This window comes from Platalea leucorodia (genome assembly GCF_965183815.1).
Source record: "Platalea leucorodia genome assembly, chromosome: 7".
In the NCBI taxonomy this organism is placed as follows: domain Eukaryota; kingdom Metazoa; phylum Chordata; class Aves; order Pelecaniformes; family Threskiornithidae; genus Platalea; species Platalea leucorodia.
Genome location: NC_138829.1, coordinates 73,425,416 through 73,447,881, shown reverse-complemented (window position 1 = coordinate 73,447,881; position 22,466 = coordinate 73,425,416). Strand labels below are relative to the sequence as shown.

Sequence of the window (22,466 nt, the reverse complement as noted above, 5' to 3'; positions counted from 1 at the left end):
CCCCGCTGCCGGCCGGCCCCGGGCGCACGGCGGCGGCCTCGGCGGGGCACGGGCGGGGGAGGGCCGGGGCCAGGAAATGAGGCAGGAGGCCGGGGCGGCGGAGAGGAAGGCAGCGGCGCTTCCCTCCCCGCCCCGGCCCGCCGCCGCGCCCGGCTGCCTCCCCCTCCCCGGGCCGGCCCCCAGCCGCAGGGCCGAGGCCGCCGGCGCCGGGAGGGCGGCGGCCGGAGCCCCGGGGTGCCCGTGCCCCGCCCCGGCCCCGCCGCCCCGGCCCGTTTCGGCCGTCTCCGAGGGATTACGTGCCGCAGGTACCGCCAGCACCGGGCCCGGCTGTTTTGGGGCCAAAAAAGGGCTGGAAGGGGTTTTGCAAGGCGCAAAAAGCGGTCGGGGAGGGAGGTGAGCGTGCGGGGGGCGAGGCGGGGAGCGGGGCAGGTGCCGCCGCCTGCTCCCGCCGCCCCGCCGGCACGGAGCGGAGCCCGCCCGCTCCCTCGCCGCCCGCCCGGGCCAGCCCGGCCTCCGCTGCTCGCCGTGCGCCGCTGCCAGAACGCGGAGCGGGCGAGTAACCTGCTGTGGTCGCCCGAAGCCCTGCGGGCTCTCGGCGCAGAGCTGGCCCCCGGGGCCGGCGGGGGTGCTTGTCGTTAGGTGCGACCCGGGCTCGGTCCCATCGCAGAGCGCGGTGCGTAGCTACACCGAGTCTGAACAGAGGTACGAGCTCCCGTAGGTACTCAGGTTTGCTAGATTTTCCATCGTTTGGAGTTACTTTCCGACGCTGTGGACCGGCGTGGCCCTACAAGCTGTTAAACTTGTGCCTGCGTCTAAAATAATCTCATCGGCTGCGTCTCTGCGCATCTGCTCGTTTGCGTTATTATCGTGAGGCGCGTTGTCTTCCGCGATGGTATAAAGATTTGGGCGGCGGAGGCCAGCCGCCCCCCATACGTGCGTTTTCACTGCGTGTGCGGTCTATCTGCCGTAACCTGGTGCGCAGCCTGTCCCTGGCACAGCGACTGCAACGAAATCCTAATCATCTCTTTCCTTCCACCACCTTAAAAGGTAGCTCCACCTTGGGCCCGGAGGATGCTTCCCGGTCTGCCTGGCTTCCCTCTCCATCCCTTTCTACTCCACAGGAATGTTTCTGGGTGTTTTTTCTTCCCCTCCTGTGCAGTAACAGAAATCAGGCCAGCCAGGGGAGGAGGAGGAGGAGGCAGAGAGCTATTTCGGGGAGCTGCTGTTATCTGCTCTGTGTTAATCCCCTGGCGGGGTGGGGGGAAGGTTTTCCCTGGGTGCTTTACTGGGAGGGCATATATTAAGCGTTGAAAAGCAAAGAGGAAGAGGAGGATTAGAGGGAGAGAGAGGAAGCTGGCTGCTGGTTTTACTCGGGTTGTCCATCTGCTCTGCTTTTATGGATGCAACAGCGTGAGCAATCTCATTTGGGTTTTTTTGTGTTTTGGCTTTTTTCCCTCCTTCCTTTCTCCACCCCTTTCTCTCTCCCTCTCAGATATCTGTGCATCGAGGGCCTTGCGCATCAGCGTTATCCTGGAGCCCTTGAAGCCCCCTCGCTCCCCTTGCTCCTGGTTTCACCCCCTGCTGCAGCTGAGCTGTTGCGATAATGGAGCTCAGGGCTGTGGTAGCCACCGTGGAAAGTGGGGAGCAAGACACGGTTCTCAAGGTGCTTCAGATCTACAACCAGGAGGTGAGTGAGCGTCAGGCCTCTGCCTGACGTCGGCTGCTGCTGTTTACGAGCCTGCAAGCAGGCTGGCCATGTTGTGGGATTTCTGTGCCATCCGGCTGTCCCCAGTCTGTCTCCTCTGAGCGCATCTGTCTGCCTTACTGCCATTAAAATGTCTTTACTGTCTTTTACTTGCAGATGGTTTACTGCTTGATGTTTTGCTAGGAAGCAGCTAAGCAGCCCCTCTTTATCTTGGTTCCTTTGTATACTGGAAGTAAAGCATGTAGAAGGGATTATTATTATTATTATTATTATTATTATCCAGATCCCAAATAAAACCTGGCAGGGAGATAAACATCAGTGTGAAGACCAAGTAGGAGGAACTTTTATTTTAAGGCAAGGTTTGGAGGTAATAAAACTGAGGGCTGGGGCGGAGCTGCAGGTGGAACGGTTGTCGCGATTTGCAAGTAAAAGATCGTTAGAGGTGGACAGGGACGAGCTGCTGGAATTCGGTACAGGTGCCTGATCTGAAAGCTGACAATAAGAAGTAAAGAATGCATACAGAATATCAAAAGAAGAATGGCTGGGAAGCAATGATGGAAGTGTTTCTAGCCTTAAAGAGGCAAAAGATTATCTGTGGGGGTAAATCCCTTTTGAAATAGACTCTGGTTGTCAGGGAAATTTCCTTCCGAGGGTTTCCACCGGGGTAGGGCTGGCCCTGCGGATCTCCGTGACTCATTCTGCACCATTCCTGAGTAGGTGGGAAGCCAGCGGGGACAACCTGTGAATATTTTGCACGAGTGTGCAACTATTTCCAGCAGTCGGTTTTGAAACAGGGGAGATATTAGCTAAGAAGGAGCGGGGCCCTGTTAAAGACAGTCTGCAGGATTCACATCACCTACCGCAGGCGTAACGCTGGAGAAATTAGGAGTGCAAGCAGAGTTTGGTGTGTAACCAGCTTGAGGCATCAAACCACGATGTTTCCTGTCGAATTCCTCCAGCTGGATCCTTTGTCGGTGTATCAAGCGTAGGAAACTTGCGAGAATGTCAGTGGTTTTGCTAGCCCGTCTGGAAGAAATGGAGCAATCAAAGAGGATGATGAAACTGCAGATAAACTAAGCAACTTCCTTGCATCATTTTTTACTGTAAAAATTGGTGGTACTCTATCCTTTTTCTGGTGATACTTTTTAATTCACTATTGCATACGCAGTCAATTTTTGATTGCCAGGAATAAACTACAGCTGAAGCAAAAGCACAGATATGGCAAAAATATACATGAAGGAGATTACAGGAGCCCGCCAAGAAGATGCGGTAGGAAAAGAACAAGTGGCATGGCTGTCTGCAGAGCACATCGGTTCCAGGACTGAACCGCCAGTTCCTCGTAACGTGGTGCAGCAGCCTGTGCACGGATCAGCTCGCGGCGCTGAAGCACGAGGGGGCAGCCCCGGCACCGCGCTGCAGGCGTACGGCTGTCCGGCCCCCGCACCTCAGGTTTCTCCAGCAGCGTGTCGGCATCGCTTTGTCCGTCACGCCTTGCTCTAGGCTAGAAAGACCAAAGCCCTCCCTGGGATCTTGGTGACTGTGACACAGTTTGCAGATCAACGGTATCTTCTACTTTTAAGCAGACAGGAATTGGCAGCATGTAAAAAAGGGGGTGAATGGCAGGGGAGACTACAGTTGCAGAGTGAGCAAGTCAGGGAACACCCGTGATCTCCAAACGCTCAGTGCAGTCAGTCCCAGGCTTCCCTGGGCAGGGAATCGGGTAGAGTTAGACAGCTGGACAACTCGTGAGGTGATAAATACAGTGGGAGAGAAGCTCAGCTGGTCAGACCTATGGATAGGATAGCCATGAGCTGCGGTTACTCAAGAGCAGAATAAGTCCGGAGTATAAGAGTGATCGGTTGTGGTAGGGCTAGTTACTGTTATCGAGCAGCTCTGTAAGTGTAAGCAGTGTAACTCGGTAAAAGGTGACGGCGAGCGCTGAGAAAATGATGGGAGAATGATGATGCAATTATACCTGCATATCTCTATCTATAGATACAGCTGTATCTATACATATGTAATTAGTGTTTTATAAATTTTAAACATTTTAATTCTCAAAGCTCGGACCAAATGCGCTCTTGGTGTAAAGGAGGATTGCCTCATTCACTGGGAAGTGCTGCTTTTCACCAGGGCGCCTGTGATCCCCTGTGCTGTCTGGTTCATTGGAAGCAGACGTAGCCAGAGAGGAGACTGTCCATCGAAGAACAGCCAGAGTAGCGAGGAACGCAGAAACGGTTCCTGTGAACAAAGAGCAGGACTGTTTATTGAGGAAAGGAACGTGATGGAGGTGTAGAGATCAGGTCTCTTGTATTGAAAGAACAAGACCTAAATAACCACAGGGATCTGTTCGCAGGTAACAAGGAGACAGTACTTTCTGTCAGTCAGGAAAAGGAACGGTGAATACCAAGGGGAGAAACGTGTAGGCACAGCTTGGTGGTGTCACTGAGCAGAGGAATCAATGGCTATGACAGGATATTTGGATTGTGATGATGTGGGAGAGGGCAATGGGTGATATTCGTCACAAATGTTTTTCAAGGATGAAAAAGGAGGAGAAACAGAGGCCTCCACAATAGTGGGGATCTCGCTCAAGGAAAGCACTTCAGACCCGGTGGCATGGTCCATGTCTGGGCTTTTCAAACCAGATTCATTCCCGCTAGTTGTGCGGCACGTAGTTGGAGTTGCCTGAGTAGGAACAGTGGTGGAAAGAAAAGGCAGGGCTGAAACAAAAACCCCAGTGGCAGGGAAGTTTTCCTTTTGCCTTGTTCCTCAGGAGCTCGGGCTGCTTGTTACGAGCACCACGAATACTGTGGACCTCTGAGCGCTGTGGCACTCCTTGCCGCACTGGTTCCCTGCCTCGGTGCCAGCGGGGGCTGTTCTTGAGGCGATGGGTTTGCTTTTGCAGTGTGTTTGGACTTGCTGCTTTCCAGCTGAATGGCCCTTTCCTGCCTGGGGGGGAACAGTTTTGTGGATTTTTAACCTATTGCTTTATTTTGATTGTTTCTGTTTTGCCCCCACAGAAATCTCAGTGCTTCACTTTTGACGATGAGGAGCGGGAAGAGAGGAAGGTAGGCATGCTCTTTGGTTTCTTCCTCTAGGCAGATGGGTAAATCTGCTGCTCCCTACTCGTGTCCAGCAGGGCTTGGTGGTGGCAGCTCCTACAGGGAAAGAAATGAGTGGTTTTTCATTAACTTGGTTAGGGAATGGTATGCTCAGAGTATTTGCCTCCAATTTTTCCATCAGTAGTTGGTGGTTTAGGATAAAGGCCAGCGTTCTTCCAGTATTAGCAAGCCCTTTGGGTTCCGTGATGCATATAGTCTCAGCCACAGGTGTATAAAAAGCGTGATCCTTTGTGTTTGTGGCATGAGTCTGCTAGGCAAAGATCATAGCAACATGCAGACCTCTAGAGGGTAAGTGGTTTTGCTGGGAGCCAGCTGCAGGATTTGACTAAGGCTGTATGTTAACAGATACTTTAAGCTGCCGTAATCTGGCACTCAGTGGAAAGGAACGCTCCGGCCTGTTCATTTCTGCTCTTGCAGTCTTTCATGCCAGGGCAGACCTTTGCATGGCTGCACAGGGTTGGTGGGCTGATCTGCCTAAAGACCAACGCTTTTTTTTTCCTGGATTGTTTTCCAGCTGGATCAGTTTTGTGGGCCAGTTCATTGGTGGATTGCGCTAAGGGCTGTGTTAGCACATCAGGCGTGGACCAGGCAGCCAGGGTGGAGAACGGGACCTCTTTTGTCCGTGCTATTGCCAGCTAATGCTAGCATGAAGTTTTTCCAGCTACAGCCTGATGCGTAGGACCAGATCTCACAAGATCCGAGCGCTTTGCCTTGCACTGACTTGCTGTTTGAGCTGGGACTGTTACGCAGGCTGTGAATTCAGGCACAACCTCAGGGTGCTCCACTTTTGGGGCGTATGTCACGAAATATGGATTGAGCATTGCCATCTAGCTCCTGGTGCTCAGTTCTTCTGAAGGTTTAGCCCGGGGCGTGAGCTCTGAGATCTCTTTAACCTGAGTCAGTCAGAGGCTTTGGTTACTTACGACTGTATCGTCAACTCCTGTGTCTGTCTCCTCGTATGGAAGGAGAAGAGGAATGACTGTACTTCCTCGCTTCTCAAGGCTGTGATTGTGGGGCATACTTCATGAGCTAAGCCTTGTTCAGTTCTGCCAGCCTCACATTAAGGACTAAAATTCCTTTTTTCTTCATTCCTTCCCTCAGTCTTTTTACTATTGTGAAGTATAACTGATTAGGCTGTGTTAAGCCAATTACACTGCGTGATAGCAAACCTTGTAATCTTGGATTCTTTTGCTCTTGTAATATGCATGGAAAGACGCGCTCTGGTGTGGTGTGATGCTAGAGAGAGCTCGTGGGACCTTACCTCACCGAGGCGTGAACGTCTATGCGGTGGATTATAGTGTAACGTGAGGTGTTGCTACACGTGGTTCGAACCAAGCTGCGCTTGGTTGTGTGAAGCATTACCTTTGCTCTTGTACTCTTCCGTTGCTTGCTGTCACATCCGATGCTGTTAGCCGCAAGGGTTGGACTTTCAGCCGCTGCGAATTGGTGTTAGTGGAGCTCTGCCCGTCTGTACCTGCTGAGGATCTGGGCTAGTAGGTCTCCAGACAGCACTGAGGTTTAGGGAGGTACTACTTATTTGAATCTCCTGAGGCCTTTTCACCTCCTTTCCTAGGGCATCATGTTGTGTTCTCGCCTCGCTTGGGTCCTTTTCCCCTCCCTCGGCAGTTTTCTGACGCACCTCTCAACTTTTTCGGGCTGTTTCTGGAGCACCCAAAGCAGATGCCTCCCTAATCTTAAGGCTCTGGGTGGGAATACAGAACTTCTGGTAGATTGGTTGTTGCTCCTCAGTGAAGCCATAAGGGACTCTTTTGACCTGCCCTCTCTTAGCTTAATGCAGCTGTCAAGTAAACCGTGTTAGCCTGAACCATCCTAACCGTGGGTGAAGCTAAAATGTGCGATAGTAGCAGTTGCCTGTTCATACTCTCCCCTTACATCTCATACCCTCTCCCAGCCGTTCTTTGTTTCTTGCTGGGTGTCCTTGCTCGAACTGGGTCAGGGTCAGATGCCAGAGCCAAACGCTTCCCGAGTGCTGCCGAGTGCACGCCTGAACCAGAGCCATTAGCAGGCCCGTCTCTAGAAGACGCTCACATTTTTCAGGGCAGAGCATTACAGGGTGGTGGGGGAGCACCGAGAAGTGTCAGTGCATGAGGCATTGCTTGTTTCCAACCGCACAGAAAATGGCCCAGCTGCTGATCAAGTTCCTGGAAAGAGAGCTGCAGCCGTCCTGCCAGGTCACGTGCTTGGAAAGCATCCGCATCCTGTCCCGGGACAAATACTGCCTTGACCCTTTCGCCACCAAGGAAGGCCTGAAGACCCTCTCCAGGCACGCTGGCATTGATTACTCAGAGGAGCTCATCCGGGAGGTCCCAGACTTGGATGTAATCCTGGAATCCCTCAAATGTCTCTGCAACATTGTCTTCAGCAGCCCTAGGGCACAGGAGCTGACAGCTGAAGCCCGGCTGGTGGTGGGCCTGGCCAAGCGCATCAAACTGTACAACGAGAGGAGCCTTCCTCATGAGGTCAAGTTCTTTGACCTGCGTCTCCTGTTCCTGCTGACGGCGCTGAGAGTGGACATCCGGCAGCAGCTAGCCCAAGAGCTCAGGGGCATTAGCCTGATGACAGATACCCTGGAGCTGACCCTTGGTGTCAAGTGGATGGACCCCTACGAAGTTGCCACCGAGGAGGGACTTCTCCCACCTCTGCCTCGGCAGGAGACGGAGCGAGCCATGGAGATCCTGAAAGTGCTCTTCAATATCACCTTTGATTCCAGCAAGAGGGAGGTGGACGAGGTAAGCTCCTTGGGTGTCCCACCCCACTGCATTCGCGTGTCTCCAGGCTGTGGCTTGACTACGGGCTTTCTCCTCCACTTGCCTTTCCTCGTATTACATACTGGCCCTCATGCAGCCCCCGGGAACGTGTAAGGGTAGCAAGAGACTCGTGTGTCCGGACCTTCTGCCCTAGAGCACTGCCCCTATCCAATGCATCATTAACCCCTGAGACTGTTAGAGCATTAAAATTGAAAAGTTGGGCATTTTTCTGTCTTAATGACACGATTTGTTGCGCAAGTGGGAGAGCGGAGCCCCCAGGTAACTTGCTTCTGAGTGTGGCCTGGTACTCTTTCACCTTCTGGGCAAGGTCAACGGAAGGTGTGATGGAGAACATCTCTGGCTAAGCCATGGGCCTGTTTTGGGGCCTCTTCCAGCCCTTGGCTCAGTGTCGTAGAGTGAGGGGAAAGGTATCGGGCAGCAGGAAGACTGTGTGTTGACCTCAAAAGGAGAATCGGGAGGCTACCTCCACTCACACACCCTGCTGCCCGTTATCAGGCTGCCGGAGGGCGGGATGGGGCTGCGGGCTGCGGGGGCAGCAGGCTCTGGGGCGCGGAGGATCCCTTTTGCTGATCAAGGTTTTCATTTTCTGTTTTGGGGCCAGGAAGATGCTGCGTTGTACCGGCACTTGGGTGCCCTCCTGCGCCACTGCCTCATGATCTCTGCTGATGGAGAGGACCGGACAGAGGAGTTCCACAGGTCTTTGTTAGATAACTCGGTCGTGATCTTCACTAGAAACGGGCGTCCCCAAGGCAGATCCTGCCTGACCTTGGCATTAACATCCTCTGCTTGTTTGGCGATTGCTAAGGTCACTGCTGAGAAGCAGGCGTCTTTGGTTTGGCCTGCAGGTTCCTCGTGCTGCTAGAACTCGGAGGCAGCCCTGCCCTTCCCACAGCCAGATTACGTGCGCTACTGCCACAGCCTCCAGGGCTGCAGGAGGAAACGTTTTCTCCAGGCCTCCCTGACCCCAAGGGCCGTATCGACATCCTGCATCAACCTCCCCGGCAGTGCCACCCGCTTCAGTGGGCAACTTGCCAGAGCAGATGTTTGGTACTTTTTAATTAAAGAGTCCATGGGCTGGCCTTAATTAACTGTCTGTCTCTTGAGCCAGGCTGAGAAATTGCCTGTGTCGCACTGCTGAGCATTATTGGTCCAGGGGTGTCGGCTTTGAGCAGGTGACACCGTCCTGCACCCAAGAAAACGACAGTCGGAGGAATCCTAGGGAATGCATTGCATTGACCATCAGGGTGAGAATGAGCGATGCAGCAGGAGACCGTAGAGCCAGACCTTTGGCCGCCCAGATTGGTCCTACTTGGCCTCTGTGTCAAGATCGATGGTTTCTCAGTTGTCACTGAAGTCTCTTTGGACTCCCAGCAAATAGTTCAACTACTCAAAAAGCAGTTTAATTTATTCCCTTTTAGTGGTGTGAGGAGCTTGGGATGCAGCCCAAAGACAGCTTGGATCTCAGGGTCCTCACGCTCCTGGAAGTTAGTGATAAATCTTCATTTCTGGATAGCTGAAGAACTTCTGTGAACAGAGATCCATGACAATGTGTTCACTTCTCTTCTCTTTCATGTGTTCAGTCATACGGTTAACCTTTTGGGCAACCTGCCCCTGAAATGTCTGGATGTCCTCCTGACCCCGAAAGTCCGGCCAGGCTCGCTTGAGTACATGGGTGTCAACATGGATGCCGTCAGCATCCTGCTGGATTTCCTAGAGCGACGCCTTGACAGGGTAAGTTGAGAGGCTGCCGCGTGAGTTCGTCACTGCTCGTTTTCACAAGTTCACTGCAGGGCACCTTTCTTTCAGCCTGTATTCATCCTTGAAAAGCCCGGTGCCAACACCACAGGAGCACCAGCAGGGCATGGTTCGTTCGGAGATGTCCCTTTATGGAAGGGACAGTTTTGAGCAGAGGCAAAACTGTTACGGTTGGCAGGACTAAAACAACATCTGTCGACTGGGAGGGTAACTGCGTCATTGCTTTATGGACTGCAGGTAGCGAGATCAGTTGAACAGTAGATGATTAGCTGGGCGATTGAAATATCGGTGCTCTGTTTCCCTCAATAGCGATCCGATGGGCAGCTTCTGGAAGCCTGAATTTGCATTATTTTCAAGCTGGCTGTGGTTTTCAGTCTCTGGAGTTATTCCAAAGGGCTGCCAAATTTTACTGCAGCACTTCTCTACTCTGGATGCCCTGCACAAATATTTCTAGCAGTGCTGTGCCACAGGAGCGGCATCACTCCTCCTGCTTGAGGAGTGATGAAGCACTGAGATTCCTGCAGCAGAAGCTGGAAAGCTTTGGTGTCCGTCTTTTTCCCTGATGGTCTGTACTGATGTTCGCCACCACAAGCCAGACAGGTTGAGCTCAGTGTGACTAACGTGGCGTTTGTTTTGTGGATGCTTCTGCAGGGCCACAAGCTGAAGGAGAGTTTGACCCCTGTGCTGAACCTGCTGACTGAGAGCGCTCGAGTCCACCGCCAGACGAGGAAGTTCCTGAAGGCGAAGGTATGCTGTAGCTCAGCAGAAGTTGAATGATGCTGCGCTGAGGAGAGAGGAGAATAGCAAACACCTGATTATTGCCATCCTCCAAACAGACCTCCTCTCTCTCTGCTAGGTTCTGATATATGAGTGGTTGAGGCCTTTGGTACCCACAGTGTTTTTTCCACGTCTCCCACGCTCTGTGGATTTATTAGTTTTAGCTGATTTGTAAAACGCATGTACATTTTCCCCTGTCTGACCTGCCGTTGCTGTTCCAGCTCCACTGATCACCCCTCACTGTGGCCTTGTAGGTGCTGCCGCCGCTCCGGGACGTGAGGAATCGGCCGGAGGTGGGGAACTCGCTGCGGAACAAGCTGGTGCGTTTGATGACCCACATCGACACCGACGTGAAGCACTGCGCGGCAGAGTTCCTCTTCGTGCTCTGCAAGGAGAGCGGTGAGTTGCAGGGGCTTGTCGTGGGCTTTGGTGACAAGGAGTCCTGGAGCCTGGCCTCTGGGCAAGCCAGGGAGAGTGGGACGGGTGACCCTTTGCAGCCAACAGGAGCTTCTCTCTTCCCTTGGGCCAGATACCCTGAGTAGGGAAAAGTGGAGAGTATCCAAGTGGTCTGTGGGAAGGAGTGGCTGTCTCATGCCAGCGGTGAGCAAAAAGCTCTGCTGGAGGACACCCCAACGCCCTGCAGGCAACCCGGCCTGCATTCAGACCCCCGCCCCGTGCCATTCCTGGTGCACAGCGCGGGAGCCTTGCTCCCTCTCGCAGAGTTCAAAGAAGCGTTGGCATTTCTGGGTCTCCGTGGCCTTGCACGGATCTTGCTGTTGGGGCACACGGGAGCAAAGAGCGCTGGAGAGGCAGGAGGGGAAGCACAGGGTGGTCTCTCTCCCCTTCTCCCGGCAGTGTCACGGTTTGTGAAGTACACGGGTTACGGGAACGCAGCTGGGCTCCTGGCAGCACGAGGCCTCATGGCTGGTGGTCGGGAAGAGGGAGAGTACTCGGAAGATGAAGACACAGACACTGAGGAGTACAAAGAGGCAAAACCCAAGTAAAGAAGTCTGCTCCCCCTCTTCCTACACCTTCTTCCCACACCTGCACTGCCCCTTTCTTCATCCGCCTTCCTGCCATCTCCCTTGTCCTGCTCTTTCATGTGCGCATTTCCTTCTGCATTACTTAGCAGTTTCACCCCTAGCTTTGATGTCCTGTCCCACCCTCTCTGCCTGTTCCCTGGGCGAAACGCCTCCCTGGCCAAGCTGCTCGTGGTGTGGGTGGTCACCGGGGCAGATACTGGGTCCCTGCAGCTGGGGACAGCCTCTAGAGCAAAGGGGGTTCCTTCAGCCGGAGCCCATTCCGCACCAGAGCTGTTCAGGGTGTGCCCGTGGCAGCACATCCCTCTCTAATCCATATCTTGCACCTGTTTTGGCATCCGCACGTCTCAGTACAGTGGCAGGCTTTTACTGTGCGCTGGGAGAAGGGTGGTCCCTCCTGGCAGCGGGTTTGCAAGTGCCAATTACTCCTCTCCATCTCCAGAGCCCTGTGCTGCTGGAGTGAGCTGGCTGCTGCTTTTTCTTTTTCTTTTTTTTGTTTTCTTTACCTGCCAGTGGGTGGTGGTAACTCGAGGATGAGGGTGTGCAGGGAGGGCTGTAGGGCTGTGCTCAGCTGTGGGTCCCATACTTTCTAGCGTCCTGGTCAATGTGGTCTGCAGGCTGGGTTTGGGCTTTCCTTTTCTGTGTTAGCTTTTTGCCTCCTGGCTTCAGGAGAGGGAAGGAGTGCCACCTGCCCTTGTGCGCCTGGTTTAAAACTGCACTGTGGAATTGGCAGGATGGGGGTGTTGCTCACGCCAGAGAAATGGTAGGGATTTGTAAGGGGGGACGACCGTGCGCAGGACACAGAAAGAGGTCGGAAGCACCACGCTGCAGTGCGATAGCGCTGGGGGCTAACTACGCGCAGCAGCGACAGTCAGCCTTGCCATCGTGTTCCTGTGCTCAGTAGAGGCAAAGGAGGTTTTTAAGCAGCCCTTTTGTCGCTCCTCTGCTTTACCTCCCTCCTTTACCCAGCCTCGCTCTTCTTTTTGCAGCATTAACCCTGTGACGGGACGCGTCGAGGAGAAACTACCCAACCCCATGGAAGGGATGACTGAAGAGCAGAAGGAATACGAAGCCATGAAGTTAGTCAACATGTTTGACAAATTGTCCAGGTACTAGAAAACTGTGTGTGTTCATGTCTGCGTTACACCTGCCTGTCTGTGACTGACATTCATCACAGAACTTTCTTTGAGCGTATTCCCAAGGCCACCACTGCCTGAAGGGATGTAAGAGAGAGAGTGGGGGAGATACGTGGGGAAATATTTCCTTAAGCTGGGCTCGGCTACGTGCAGGGGAAGGCACTGCAGGCCCCACACACCTCTTTGACATGATGGCGTACTGTGAAATTCCTCTACGTGCCTGCACTGTGTTTGCAAGCACCTTCTGCCTCGCCAGGTTTGGCCCCGTGCTCCCTAAGAACAGCAGCCGCTGTCCTGGCAAGGCTGCTCCGTAGGAAGCAGCGTTGTGGGGACAGATGGCAGCCAGTGCCACCAAGTCCCTTTCCCTGCAGGAGTCCTTTCATCCATCATTAATAGGTGCCACCGAGAAGAACCCCGAGCCTGCAGCTGGGTTCAGACCACCCCAAGGGCGGGAGGGAAAAGGGCAGCGCGTTTACCACATGTATTTCCATCGTGCGTTAGAGGGAGAGGAGCACTGATGCCAGCGCTAGTTTTCCTCTGGCAATCCTGTAGCACGCAAACAGGTCCCTAAAACTGAGCCTATTCCAGGGAACCTGAGAATGGCAACACTTGGGGACTGTGCTTCCAGCCGTCGCCTCAGCGTGCTGGAGTGTTTATGGCTGGAAATGTCCCCCACGTCTAAAAAGGGATCCTTGAAGGTGGCCCGGGGCTGTTCTGGGCTGCCTCGGGGCAGTTTCCACAAGCCCCACGTTCCTGCTGTAGTACTCGTCTGTTCCTGCAGTGTCTGCTGCAAATTTGTGTTGCCTTCCCCCCTCTCCTCCCTGGTTGCAGAGAGCAAGTCATCCAGCCCATGGGCATCACGCCGAGCGGCAACCTGGCCCCCATGGAGAACGCCATCCACGATATGGCTGAAGAGAGGTCGTCGTCCGACTCGGACCTGGGGCTGGACTGATCCAGACCTCTCGCCCCAGCCTCGGAGAGCTGGGGAGCCTCCGTCCGCTCTCCCTCCAGAACTGGTGCTGTACCCAGAGGCTAGTGCTGGGCCAGGACTCTCCCTGTGGGATCTGGATCCAGCCTGGACCCCTCAGTCCACAACAAGGAACACCTCCTGCCTCCTTCTCGGCTCCATAACCACCTCTCCTTCAGAGGGTCTCCATGGCCCGGCTCCACCTTGGTCTCTCCTGTCGGCAGCCTTGAGGATTTCAGGCTCCAAATTGCTTCCAGGACTTTCCAGTAGGATTTTTTTTTTTAAATACGTGATGTTTGGGAAGGTGGGGGGGATCTTTCTGTCACGCCATCAGGGTTCAGTGATCTGCAGAGCATCTTGTATACGTGCCGACACTTGCGTGGCCGCTCATCGGCGTCGCTGTCCGTGGCTACGTGTGGCCGGCGCCGCTCCCCGGGACCGCGGCTGGGAAGGGGGGGCTGCAGGGAGGGGGGGAGCGGTTACTCGCGGCACTTCTTGGGGAGCGCTGCCCGCGGGCTGTGTCGGCACGCTGCACCCACCTCACCCGCGGGTAGCCGTACGCGTGCGTGCTCCGTATGGCTGCGAGCGTGGCGGTGTCCGTGCAAAACTGGGGGTGTGCGGACTTACGAGTGCGTGCGCGAGCGCAGAGGGGAGCAGCGGTGCGTGCGCTGCAGGGAGGCGCGTAAAGGCTTTGGGTGAAGCTTCCAGCGTTCCCATCGGCCGCAGGAGAGAAACGCGCAGGTGGCTGCCGGGAGCACGGGTGTTCAGTCTCCGGCACCATGCAATGTTCCTGTTACCACGGAGTTTAGTTTTTGGCGTTAGCCTTTCCCCATCTCACGCTTTCCAAATGAAAGGCCAAAATCCCTGCTTTCTGCTGCCTCCTTGGCTTCCCCACAGGTCTGCTGCTGTTTGCACCCAGGGGCTGGCGTTGGTCCTGTCCTTCGCTGTGGCTTAGATTTGTCTTTTTTTCTGTTTTCTTTAAAAAGAAAAAAAAAAATCAAAATTGTTTTAAAGAAAATCTTCCAGTTTGTCTCATGTACCAGAGTTCCAAAGCGCATTAGCACAAGTAGGAATGCAGAAGTGATGCTAGAATAAAGAAAACCTGACAAACGGGCGCGTGGCAGCGATTCATTGAACGCGATGGCCCTGGGCAAGTAGGGAAGTATCTGTGCGTGTCTGACTGGCGCACGGTTCTGCTCCGATCACCCTGAACTTCACAGTGTTATTTGGGAGGTAAAATTGTCGCATTAAAGTGGGGCGAAGCCAGCACCCTCCCCTCGAGCGGAGGGTTTGCAAGCGTTCCTGCCCGTGTATTTTTAGGAGTCGATGCTTGCTTTCTGAAGACCGTCCCTGTGGGGTGAAAAACTGAAGGTGTGCTCCGTTTAGTTTAGTTCTTCAGGGATTAAGAATTTTTTTCAGTCGTCATGATTAAAGTTCCAGGCTCTCCCGGGGGCACGCAATATTCATGTAAAACTGACCCGCTAAGATTCACGGGTAGGCTTCTGTCATGAGAACAGCTTCAGCGTATCGCAGCTGGAGTTTTTAGGCCAACTGCACCTCTCCTTTTTTTTAAGGGCTAGCAAAAAAGCCCACCCCAAGCCTTCTGTGCGAAAACGCAGACCTCTCATCTCTGTACAGCTGTTCAAGCTCTCCAAAGCTTTCCGTGCAACAGGAAAAGCGGAGGGGGTATTTCTAATGCAACGCTTCCGATGTTGTTGTGTTCTAGCTTCCTGTCGTGCTTAAAGCCCTGACCCGCGACGGGCAGGCCCTGCTTTGAAAAGCCGCGGTGCAGGGGCTGAGCTGGTGGAGTCACGGCATCGTTTGGGCTGGAACAGACCCCTAAGATCGTCAAGTCCAACCAGCCCGGCACGGGCCGCTTCTGGGGTAAGGGTTTGTAAGCAGGGTAGGGTTTAAAACCAACGCGTTGCCACCGTTTTCGGTGTGAAGCAACGTGCCACGAGGCTCCGGGTGCTCTGCAAAGTGAGAGAACGGCCTTCTGCTTTTCCCGAGGCTGCGCATTCAGACGCGGCGGCTGGGCCGGTCCCGGCCGCGAGCAGGAACGCGCAGCTACGTTTGCGCCACGCGCTTGGATGAGCGAGTCTGCGCGTCTGGACGGGGACGCGCGCAAGCCTTTCCTCGAGGAAGCAGCTCGGGCACAAGTGCCGCGCTCTGCTCCCAAAGCATCGGCAGCAGATGTGCCAGGCTTCTGCGGGGTCCCTAGAGCCGGTCTGATTTAGAGTATATGAGTTTTGGGTCCAAACACTGCTAATTCGACAAACAGCCATAGGACGGCGTTTTGAGGCTCTGGCTCTGCCCTGGGAAGAGCTTTCAGGCACAGAAGTCAGTCACGGTGTTCCCGTGTTGCGTTACAAGACACAGCTCTGCGCTCAAGGGCTTTTATTCCCTCGCTCGGGTTTTCTGGGGTTTAGCGTTAACCGTAACAAATCGGTGGCGGGAAACGCTTTGCATTTTGTTGTGCTGTTCAGAGCTGGTGCCGACTGGGATCGCCTCCGGAAGAGTCGCTGTGATGAACAGATGGGTCAGCGGCTGGGTGCGACGTCAGTCCCCGCGGCCAAGCCTGGGTGCTGGGCTGCTGACAGCCATGCCCTGTTGCAGGGAGGAGGCTCTGCCACACCTGGGATGGGCAACGTATGTCTGCTAGGGAAGGCGCAGGATGTCGCTGCGGTGCTTGGACCCATACTGCCTCTCCCTGGGATGGCGTTTACAGGGGAAAGGCACTTGTGCAAGGTTAAAAAGAAGAAGAAAAGAAAAAAAAAAAAAATTAAAAAAAGCAGGTGAAAAGTGTGTTGGTGGTGGGGACAGAATGTGTTCAAGTGCTAGGGAAGGTGTGAAGTTTACAGAAGAACCAGTAGGTGACATCAGCAAAAGAATTAAAACTCTTTTTATTATTAAATAATTAACACTACAGTGATTCAAAGCTCTTCCAGCAGCTTGAGCTGGCATTCCTGAACAGGAATCGTCCCGATTAGCAGAGATTTCGTCTGAAGAATGACCACTACAGCTCTGCAGCAGCTGAAAGATGGTGACCAAGAGAAGAGCGTCCGAGGAGGAGCTGTGGAAGGCGGTGGTGGGTGCTCCGTCCGGCGGGGGAGCTGGAATACTCACTCCAGACCGAAGCGATTCTGCCCTGCCCTAAGGCCTGATCTTTATGCCGTTTTCAGCTCCTGATTCTTGAAAACCAGGCCCGCGGAGGCTGGACGGCTCCGAAAGGGAGGCCAGACAAGCTGGCACGAGCCCTGGAGCTCCCGGCCGCTGACTGGCCGCGTGGCTCGACATGGTCAAACGGCGTGCTGACGCCGTGGAAGAGGAAAGCCTCTCCTAGCGGGTGCCGAAATGAGGTAAGGAGGAGGGAGCGGTGCTCAGTGGCTACGTCAACTGTTCTGAAGTCTCGGGTAGGAAAGCCTTCACGTGCAGAACCAGTTTGCAGCCTGGCATTTGGGCTTCACTCCCTTCGGCCTCCCTCCCTCGGCGGGCGAAGGCCTCTCTGCTCTGCGTCCAGGCTGGCTGGGCTGAGCCGCGAGCATCCCCTCCTGCCCAGCGTGCCGGTCCCGGGTGGGGTTGCTGCTGCAGAGCCGGACGGCCTCTTCCACGGCTCCCTGCTCCTCTGTCTCTGTCCGTGCTGGGCACAACGTCTCCTTTTCAAGGTGAACATCGCTCTCCAGCGGCAGGGAGCCAGCTCTCCTATTTCTCTTTCGCATCCAGCTAAAAATAGAAAGAGCACACAGTGTTTACTAGGGTGCGCGAAACCTTCCAGCCCGCCAGCTCAGCCAGCGATGCGTCCTAGCACCCCAGTCCCAGAGCAAGGAGGAGCGTGTTTTTCATGCTTTACCACATTTGCATCAGCTTTATCCATCAGCGATTTAGAGCAGCGCAAGCATTAAGCTACGGGCTGGCTCACTTACAAAGGCAAAATGGCTTGTAGTGAAAAATCAAGAACCTGACCAAAGGACTAATCGTTCCTGTTCATTCCTGCCCCACGATCTGACGAAAGTAAGAACAACCTGAATGTTAAAACTGGAATCTTGAAGCCAGATTTTCTCTGGGGTCAGAAGTCACATACGGACAGTATTAACCCTTAAAAATACAAGGGGCTGCTTGCTACAGCGAGCTGGCAGAGCCCTACTGCAGACAACGCAGCGGTGCCCATTTACGCAAGCGGAAGAGTTGGCCCAGCCCGCGAGTTACAACTTCTGCTTAAATGGAAAAAAAAAAAAAAAAAAGTTTAAAAAGCGTTTGATGCCAAATGTGGAAAAATCTTCCCAGCAGGTCTGAAGTGATGTAATACCCAACGCTAGCACGAAACTCAAAGTGATGAAGAAGTGGCTCTCCTACAATTTCTCACTTCTGAAGATCTCAAAAGATGACAGATTTAATGGCACAGGGAACTAAATGATCGGGGGGGGGAAGTCAAGGCTCCAGTCAGCAATTCAGCGCTGTCGGGTGGAACGAGCACCCTCGCTCCTGCCTGCTGCTCGTCGCGCGTCCGGCCACTGCAGCACCTTCTTCGGTCTCGGCCATAGCGCAATTGGAGCCTCCCTTTCATTACTATTATTACTTATTTCTCACGATGGTCAGAAAAACCACTGGAAATGAAACGAAAGCAATAACTGAGTGTACAGAAAGTGGAAAGCTCCGCTAAGGTGATGCGTGGCTCGGCCCCTTGGTTTATTTCAGCAATTATTTGTGTTACCGTGGCATTAACAGCATCACGGGCTCGCAGCCAGGGAAAAAGGAGCGTAAAAACCAACGCCCGAACGGCAGCATCAGCACCCGAGAGCGTGCCCTGCTGCCCGTCTGCGCGCTCGGTGGAGCTTTCCAGTCTCCTCACGCGCGTCGGAGGGAAGCACTGCCTGAAGAAGAGACTGCCAGTGTTTTGTGGCGTTCAAGTGCAAAGGTGAGTCCTCTGCTGACTTAAAGATTATACTGGATTAATTTAACACAGGTGACAGGGATTTTCTGGTTGGTCACTTCCAGCTCCAGGAAACTCAGCCTTCATCTATGGGGCTTTTTCAGTGTGGTTGGGAACAAATAAAAAAAAAAAATAGGTGAAATCAACAGAAAGCTTTTCAGTAATCAAGCGGGGCACTGCTGGAAGCAGCACTAAAGCACTCTCATTCAACCCGAAGCCTGGCCTTTTCCATGCTCTTCCTATTTCATCTGAATGTAGATCCGCATCCTCCCCTTCTGTACCACTGAACGTTCGGCCACGCAGCACCCTGCTCCGTGGCACCTTCACTGGGAAACAGCACTGAGGTTTGCCTTGGTTGTTTTTTTTTTTTTTTTTAACCTCTTTGCACTTTTCTGTGGTCCTTTTCTCTGAATGCAGACTGCAGGCCTGGCCGTGCCTGTGGTGCAAGTCTGACCCCAGCAAGCGCAAACCTGCTCCCCCCCGGAATAACTCCAGCACGAGGAAGGCAGAGGCTGAGGGAGGGAGACGGGGCTCTGAGCCCCTTCCCACCTTTTCTTTTTCCTTCCGAATTAGTGTTTGCATCTCTTCGCTCCAGTCCAGCAGCTCCACCAGCTTCTCGACCCCGCTGACCACGTCCCCCAGCTGGGCTACGTCATTGTAGCGTTGCTGCCAGGCGAAGGGTCCCACGAGATCTCGGTTGATCAGGACTCGGGGAACGGAGCTGCGAACAGCTCCTGCCAGGCTGGCAAAGGGCTCCACCTAAAGGAAGGCAACCCGAAGGAGCAGAGACGTCACCCGCTGAGGGGCACCGCGGGCACGAACTCACTGCGCGCTAAGCTTGTAACCGCTGTGGTTAAGCGTTCTCCCACCGGGGGCTAAGCTACCCCGGCTCTGAACAGGTTGCGGATGTCACCGGTTATCCGGTGGCCTTTCCTCAGGCAGCTGCAAAACTCATCTCTTGCTCTCCAGGTGCCCACCTTTACCAGGAGCACACAGGGGGTCGCCCAGAGGGGGTCTCCCAGAGTGCATGCACCCTATTTCTTACCCTGCCACCTCAAATTTTGCCTCAATAACCCAGTTTCTCGCCTTTTCCTCTAAGCCCTCTCTCTCCTCCGGAGTCCCCTCAGGCCCCGTTTTCCGTGTGCCTTTTTGTCCTTGCGAGCGGGGGTTTCCCTTGGTCCCAGACCTCCAGGGACGTTCCGATGACGAAAAGCAGGTCTGCCATGGGGAAGTCTGTCATGTGCAGGAAGAAGCGCTGCGGGAGCTCCTCGCCAAAGAACACAATGTCAGGCTTGACGACTCCAGTGCAGACGGGGCAGTGAGGGACCTTGTCTGCCATGACGTCCCCCTGAAGCAAGAGCACCCAACACCGCTCGTTACGGGGCAGCGCGTCCCTGCACAGCAGGGTCAGAACGACAACACATCCTCGCAGCAACATCCAGCCCCAAGTCTGGTCCCCTCCAATAAAACCTCTTAGCCCTGAAGGCAAAACAACAGGCCTACAACAGCTTCTCCTCCTCGCGTTAATCTATGTGTCAATGCCCAGCCGCGACCACTCACCCTGAAGTCCTCTCCGGGGAACTTCCTTCGACAGACCGTGCAAGTGGCAGTGGCAAAGGTGCCGTGGGCTTCCACCAGTCTATCGGGAGGGATCCCGGCAACTGGAACACAGTGCGTGGGAGAGGACCAGCTCAGCGTGAGGTGAACCACAAACTCCCCATTCACCGGGCATTTCCCCAGTCCCGCCTCCTGTTCTGCTTCTCACCCTCATCTCTGCCTGCCGCTCTGCTGCTGAGAGATGGGGAAAAGAAAACTCACCTCTCTCCAGCCCGTCAATGTTCTGGGTATAGAGGCGCAGGAGGAGCCCTTTGTCGTGCAGGAGTCTCAGGAAATAGTGGGCGTAGTTGGGTCTGTAGTTGCCAGGGTAGAGCTCCTTGGCCAAAGTGAAAAAGGGCTTCGGGTTGGCAAAGAAATACACCAGTTCGAAGATGGCTTCTGGGTAGGGGATGTTGTACTGCTCAAGGTTACTGTAGAGGCCGCTCCCCGGGGACCTGCAAAGAGAGGAGCGGGGCTGGTAGTCAGAACGCAGGAGGAGATGCCACCCACCACAGAGCCAGACCAAGGCATGACGGAGCAGCCGGCCAGGCCCCTGGTTCTCTCTGGCTGCTTTGTGCTGCCCGTTGGGTGTCGGGAGAGCAGCTCAAACTACCTCTGCACAGAAGGAGAACCTGCCTCACAGCCCTGCCCTACGGGCACCCCGCCTCCTCCTGGCTGCAGAGGTGCGCCCGCAGTCGGAGGAAGGGAAGGCTGCGCTGATGTGCCGTGAGGCCCGTGCTCTCTTCCAGCTGGAGCATCTCGAACCCGCGCCACGGCCACATTGGCTCCTCTCTGGTGGCCAAGGTGGTGCGGTGAGTGCGGCCACAAAATCGAGCAACAGGCGTGACTTAACCGTCCTGGAGACCTGGGCCAAGGAACGGCCCAAAGTCCGAGTGGTGACGCCAGCTGCCTTTGGCTGGGGAAGGAGGATCAGCAGGCACGGAAGCTCCTGTGCCTAGTCTAGCCTGGCACAGATAAACAAAACGGAGGGGTGAGAGGAGCAGCAGGCACCAGCATTGTCCAAGCTGAAGATCTTGGCCCTCCCAGCACTGAAAAAGGACAAATGAAACGATGGAGGCATCACCTGAAATCCGGGATGCCACTGGGGGTGCTAATCCCAGCGCCGGCCATCACCACCACTCGGCGACACTCCTTCTTCCGAATTAGCTCTGCCACGTCCCGCAGGGTGAGCTTCTGCTTCCCGCCGTCATCTCCCCACCTGCCCGTTCCTAAAATGGCTCTGGCAGCAGCAGACAACGAGAAGGGCCTGGTCCCTTGGGTCCTGCTCGGAACAGAGAGAAGCACAGCAGGGAGCCTACTGGCAGCGAGCTCAGCTGAGAACTGCTCAGGGGGAGGAAACCACCCCAAGATTTTTGCAGAAAGCTCTCCGTGGGCAGGACTGTGTGCTAGTGCGTAACAAGGAGAAAGCTTAACCCTTAGTCCAATGCATACCCCAGGAGCAGACACCTTCCGTTGCACTTTCTCATGCAGATCTAAAAATAGCAAATCACTGGTGCCCCTAAGAGAGGGGTTTTTTGGGCAGGGGGTGGACACAGGGCCGTGGGAACAGTGGCACTGGGCCTCACAAGTCCGATAGTCGATTTACACTGCTCTGGGGATAAGGAAGACTCTTTTCTACGTCCTGAGTTTCAACAGGGTGGTGCAGCCACCCTGGGACAACGCCGCCCTGGTTAGCACAGGCATTTCCAGTTCTGTATTCCCCCAAGGGCTCTGCCTTGAGAGAGCTCCACGCGTAAATGCAAGCGCCTAAAGGAATCGCAGGTCAGCGCTACGCACAGCTGGGGCAGAACAGTCGTCGTCATCTCAAGGAACGGCCGCTCCCCAGACCATTGCGCTTGCTGGCGCAGGACGCCGTGGGCCGTCCAGAGAAGGCGTGGGGGTGCGAGGAGCCAAGGGAGAGCGGCTGGACCTCGGCGGCCCGCAAACAGCAGCTACCGGGCCGCCGCTGCCGACTGCGGCCTCGTCTTCCCAAGGGCACGGCTCTGCCTGGCCAGGCCCGCCGCCGGGCAGCCCGGGTCACGGTCTGGCACCCGCTACCGTTTCGCTGGCGACTCTCCCCGGGGCCAGCTCTGCCTTCCCGGGACGGCGGCCCGCCTGCCTGTTCGGACAGGAGCGGCGGTGCCCCCGTGCCCTGCCTCCAGCGAGCCCCGCCGTCCCTCCCCTTCGGCAGCCCGGGGCGGAGGCCTGGGGGGCCCCGGCCCTGCCGGCCCTACCTGCGCGCTGCGGGGCCGGCCGCCCCCGGGCCGTCCCCGGAGCGAAGGGAGAGCCGGGCCGGGCCGCCCGGGCCGCCGCCGCCGCCATCCCCGGGGCCGCGCTCCCACAGGCGCCTCCATGCTGCGGGGAAGCAGAGAGAGGACGTTGGGGGAGAACCGGGCCCCCGGGCCCGCGCCCGCCCCGCAGCGCCCTTCCCCACGCCCGGCCCCGGCCCCGGCCCGCCGGGCCTCACCGGCCGCCAGGACCCCGCCGCCGCGCCGCGCCCCCCGCTCCATGGCCGGGGCAGCGGCCGCGCTCCCCGCCGGGCGCCCGCCGCCGCGCTACCGCACTCTCCCGAGTAGGCGCGCCCGCCGCGGCGGCCGCCCCCGGGGCAGCGCCCCCCCCCGTCCCCCCCGCCCCCGGGGCAGCGCCCCCCCC

General features: G+C 55.6%; 2 protein-coding genes across 6 annotated transcripts; one reads left to right on the top strand and one right to left on the bottom strand.

Annotated features, from left to right (window-relative positions):
* The first annotated feature begins 170 nt into the window (after positions 1–170).
* RIC8A (RIC8 guanine nucleotide exchange factor A) lies at positions 171–14,417 on the top strand. Of its 2 annotated transcripts, none has more exons than XM_082318180.1 (11): positions 171–305; positions 1,493–1,687; positions 4,723–4,770; positions 6,960–7,574; positions 8,215–8,309; positions 9,194–9,344; positions 10,020–10,115; positions 10,400–10,544; positions 11,001–11,145; positions 12,175–12,294; positions 13,153–14,417. In XM_082318180.1, exons 2-11 carry the CDS (start codon positions 1,604–1,606, stop codon positions 13,271–13,273), a joined length of 1,620 nt encoding a protein of 539 aa, XP_082174306.1. In that variant the 5' UTR covers positions 171–305; positions 1,493–1,603; the 3' UTR covers positions 13,274–14,417. The 2 variants fall into 2 exon arrangements, with proteins under 2 accessions (XP_082174306.1, XP_082174307.1); XM_082318181.1 differs by lacking the exon at positions 171–305 and adding an exon at positions 373–702.
* A 1,755-nt stretch (positions 14,418–16,172) lies between these two features.
* Positions 16,173–22,393, bottom strand: SIRT3 (sirtuin 3). 4 transcript variants are annotated; one of them, XM_082318185.1, is made up of 8 exons: positions 22,282–22,389; positions 22,049–22,169; positions 20,899–21,096; positions 20,037–20,269; positions 19,779–19,879; positions 19,405–19,566; positions 18,768–18,977; positions 16,173–17,011 (listed from the first exon to the last, which is right to left on the bottom strand). In XM_082318185.1, the coding sequence occupies exons 1-8, from the start codon at positions 22,322–22,324 to the stop codon at positions 16,991–16,993; spliced, it is 1,089 nt and encodes a 362-aa protein (XP_082174311.1). In that variant the 5' UTR covers positions 22,325–22,389; the 3' UTR covers positions 16,173–16,990. The 4 variants fall into 4 exon arrangements, with proteins under 4 accessions (XP_082174311.1, XP_082174313.1, XP_082174312.1 ...); XM_082318187.1 differs by lacking the exon at positions 19,405–19,566 and having other exon boundaries at positions 22,282–22,393; XM_082318186.1 differs by lacking the exon at positions 22,282–22,389 and having other exon boundaries at positions 21,612–22,163.
* Positions 22,394–22,466: the final 73 nt, after the last annotated feature.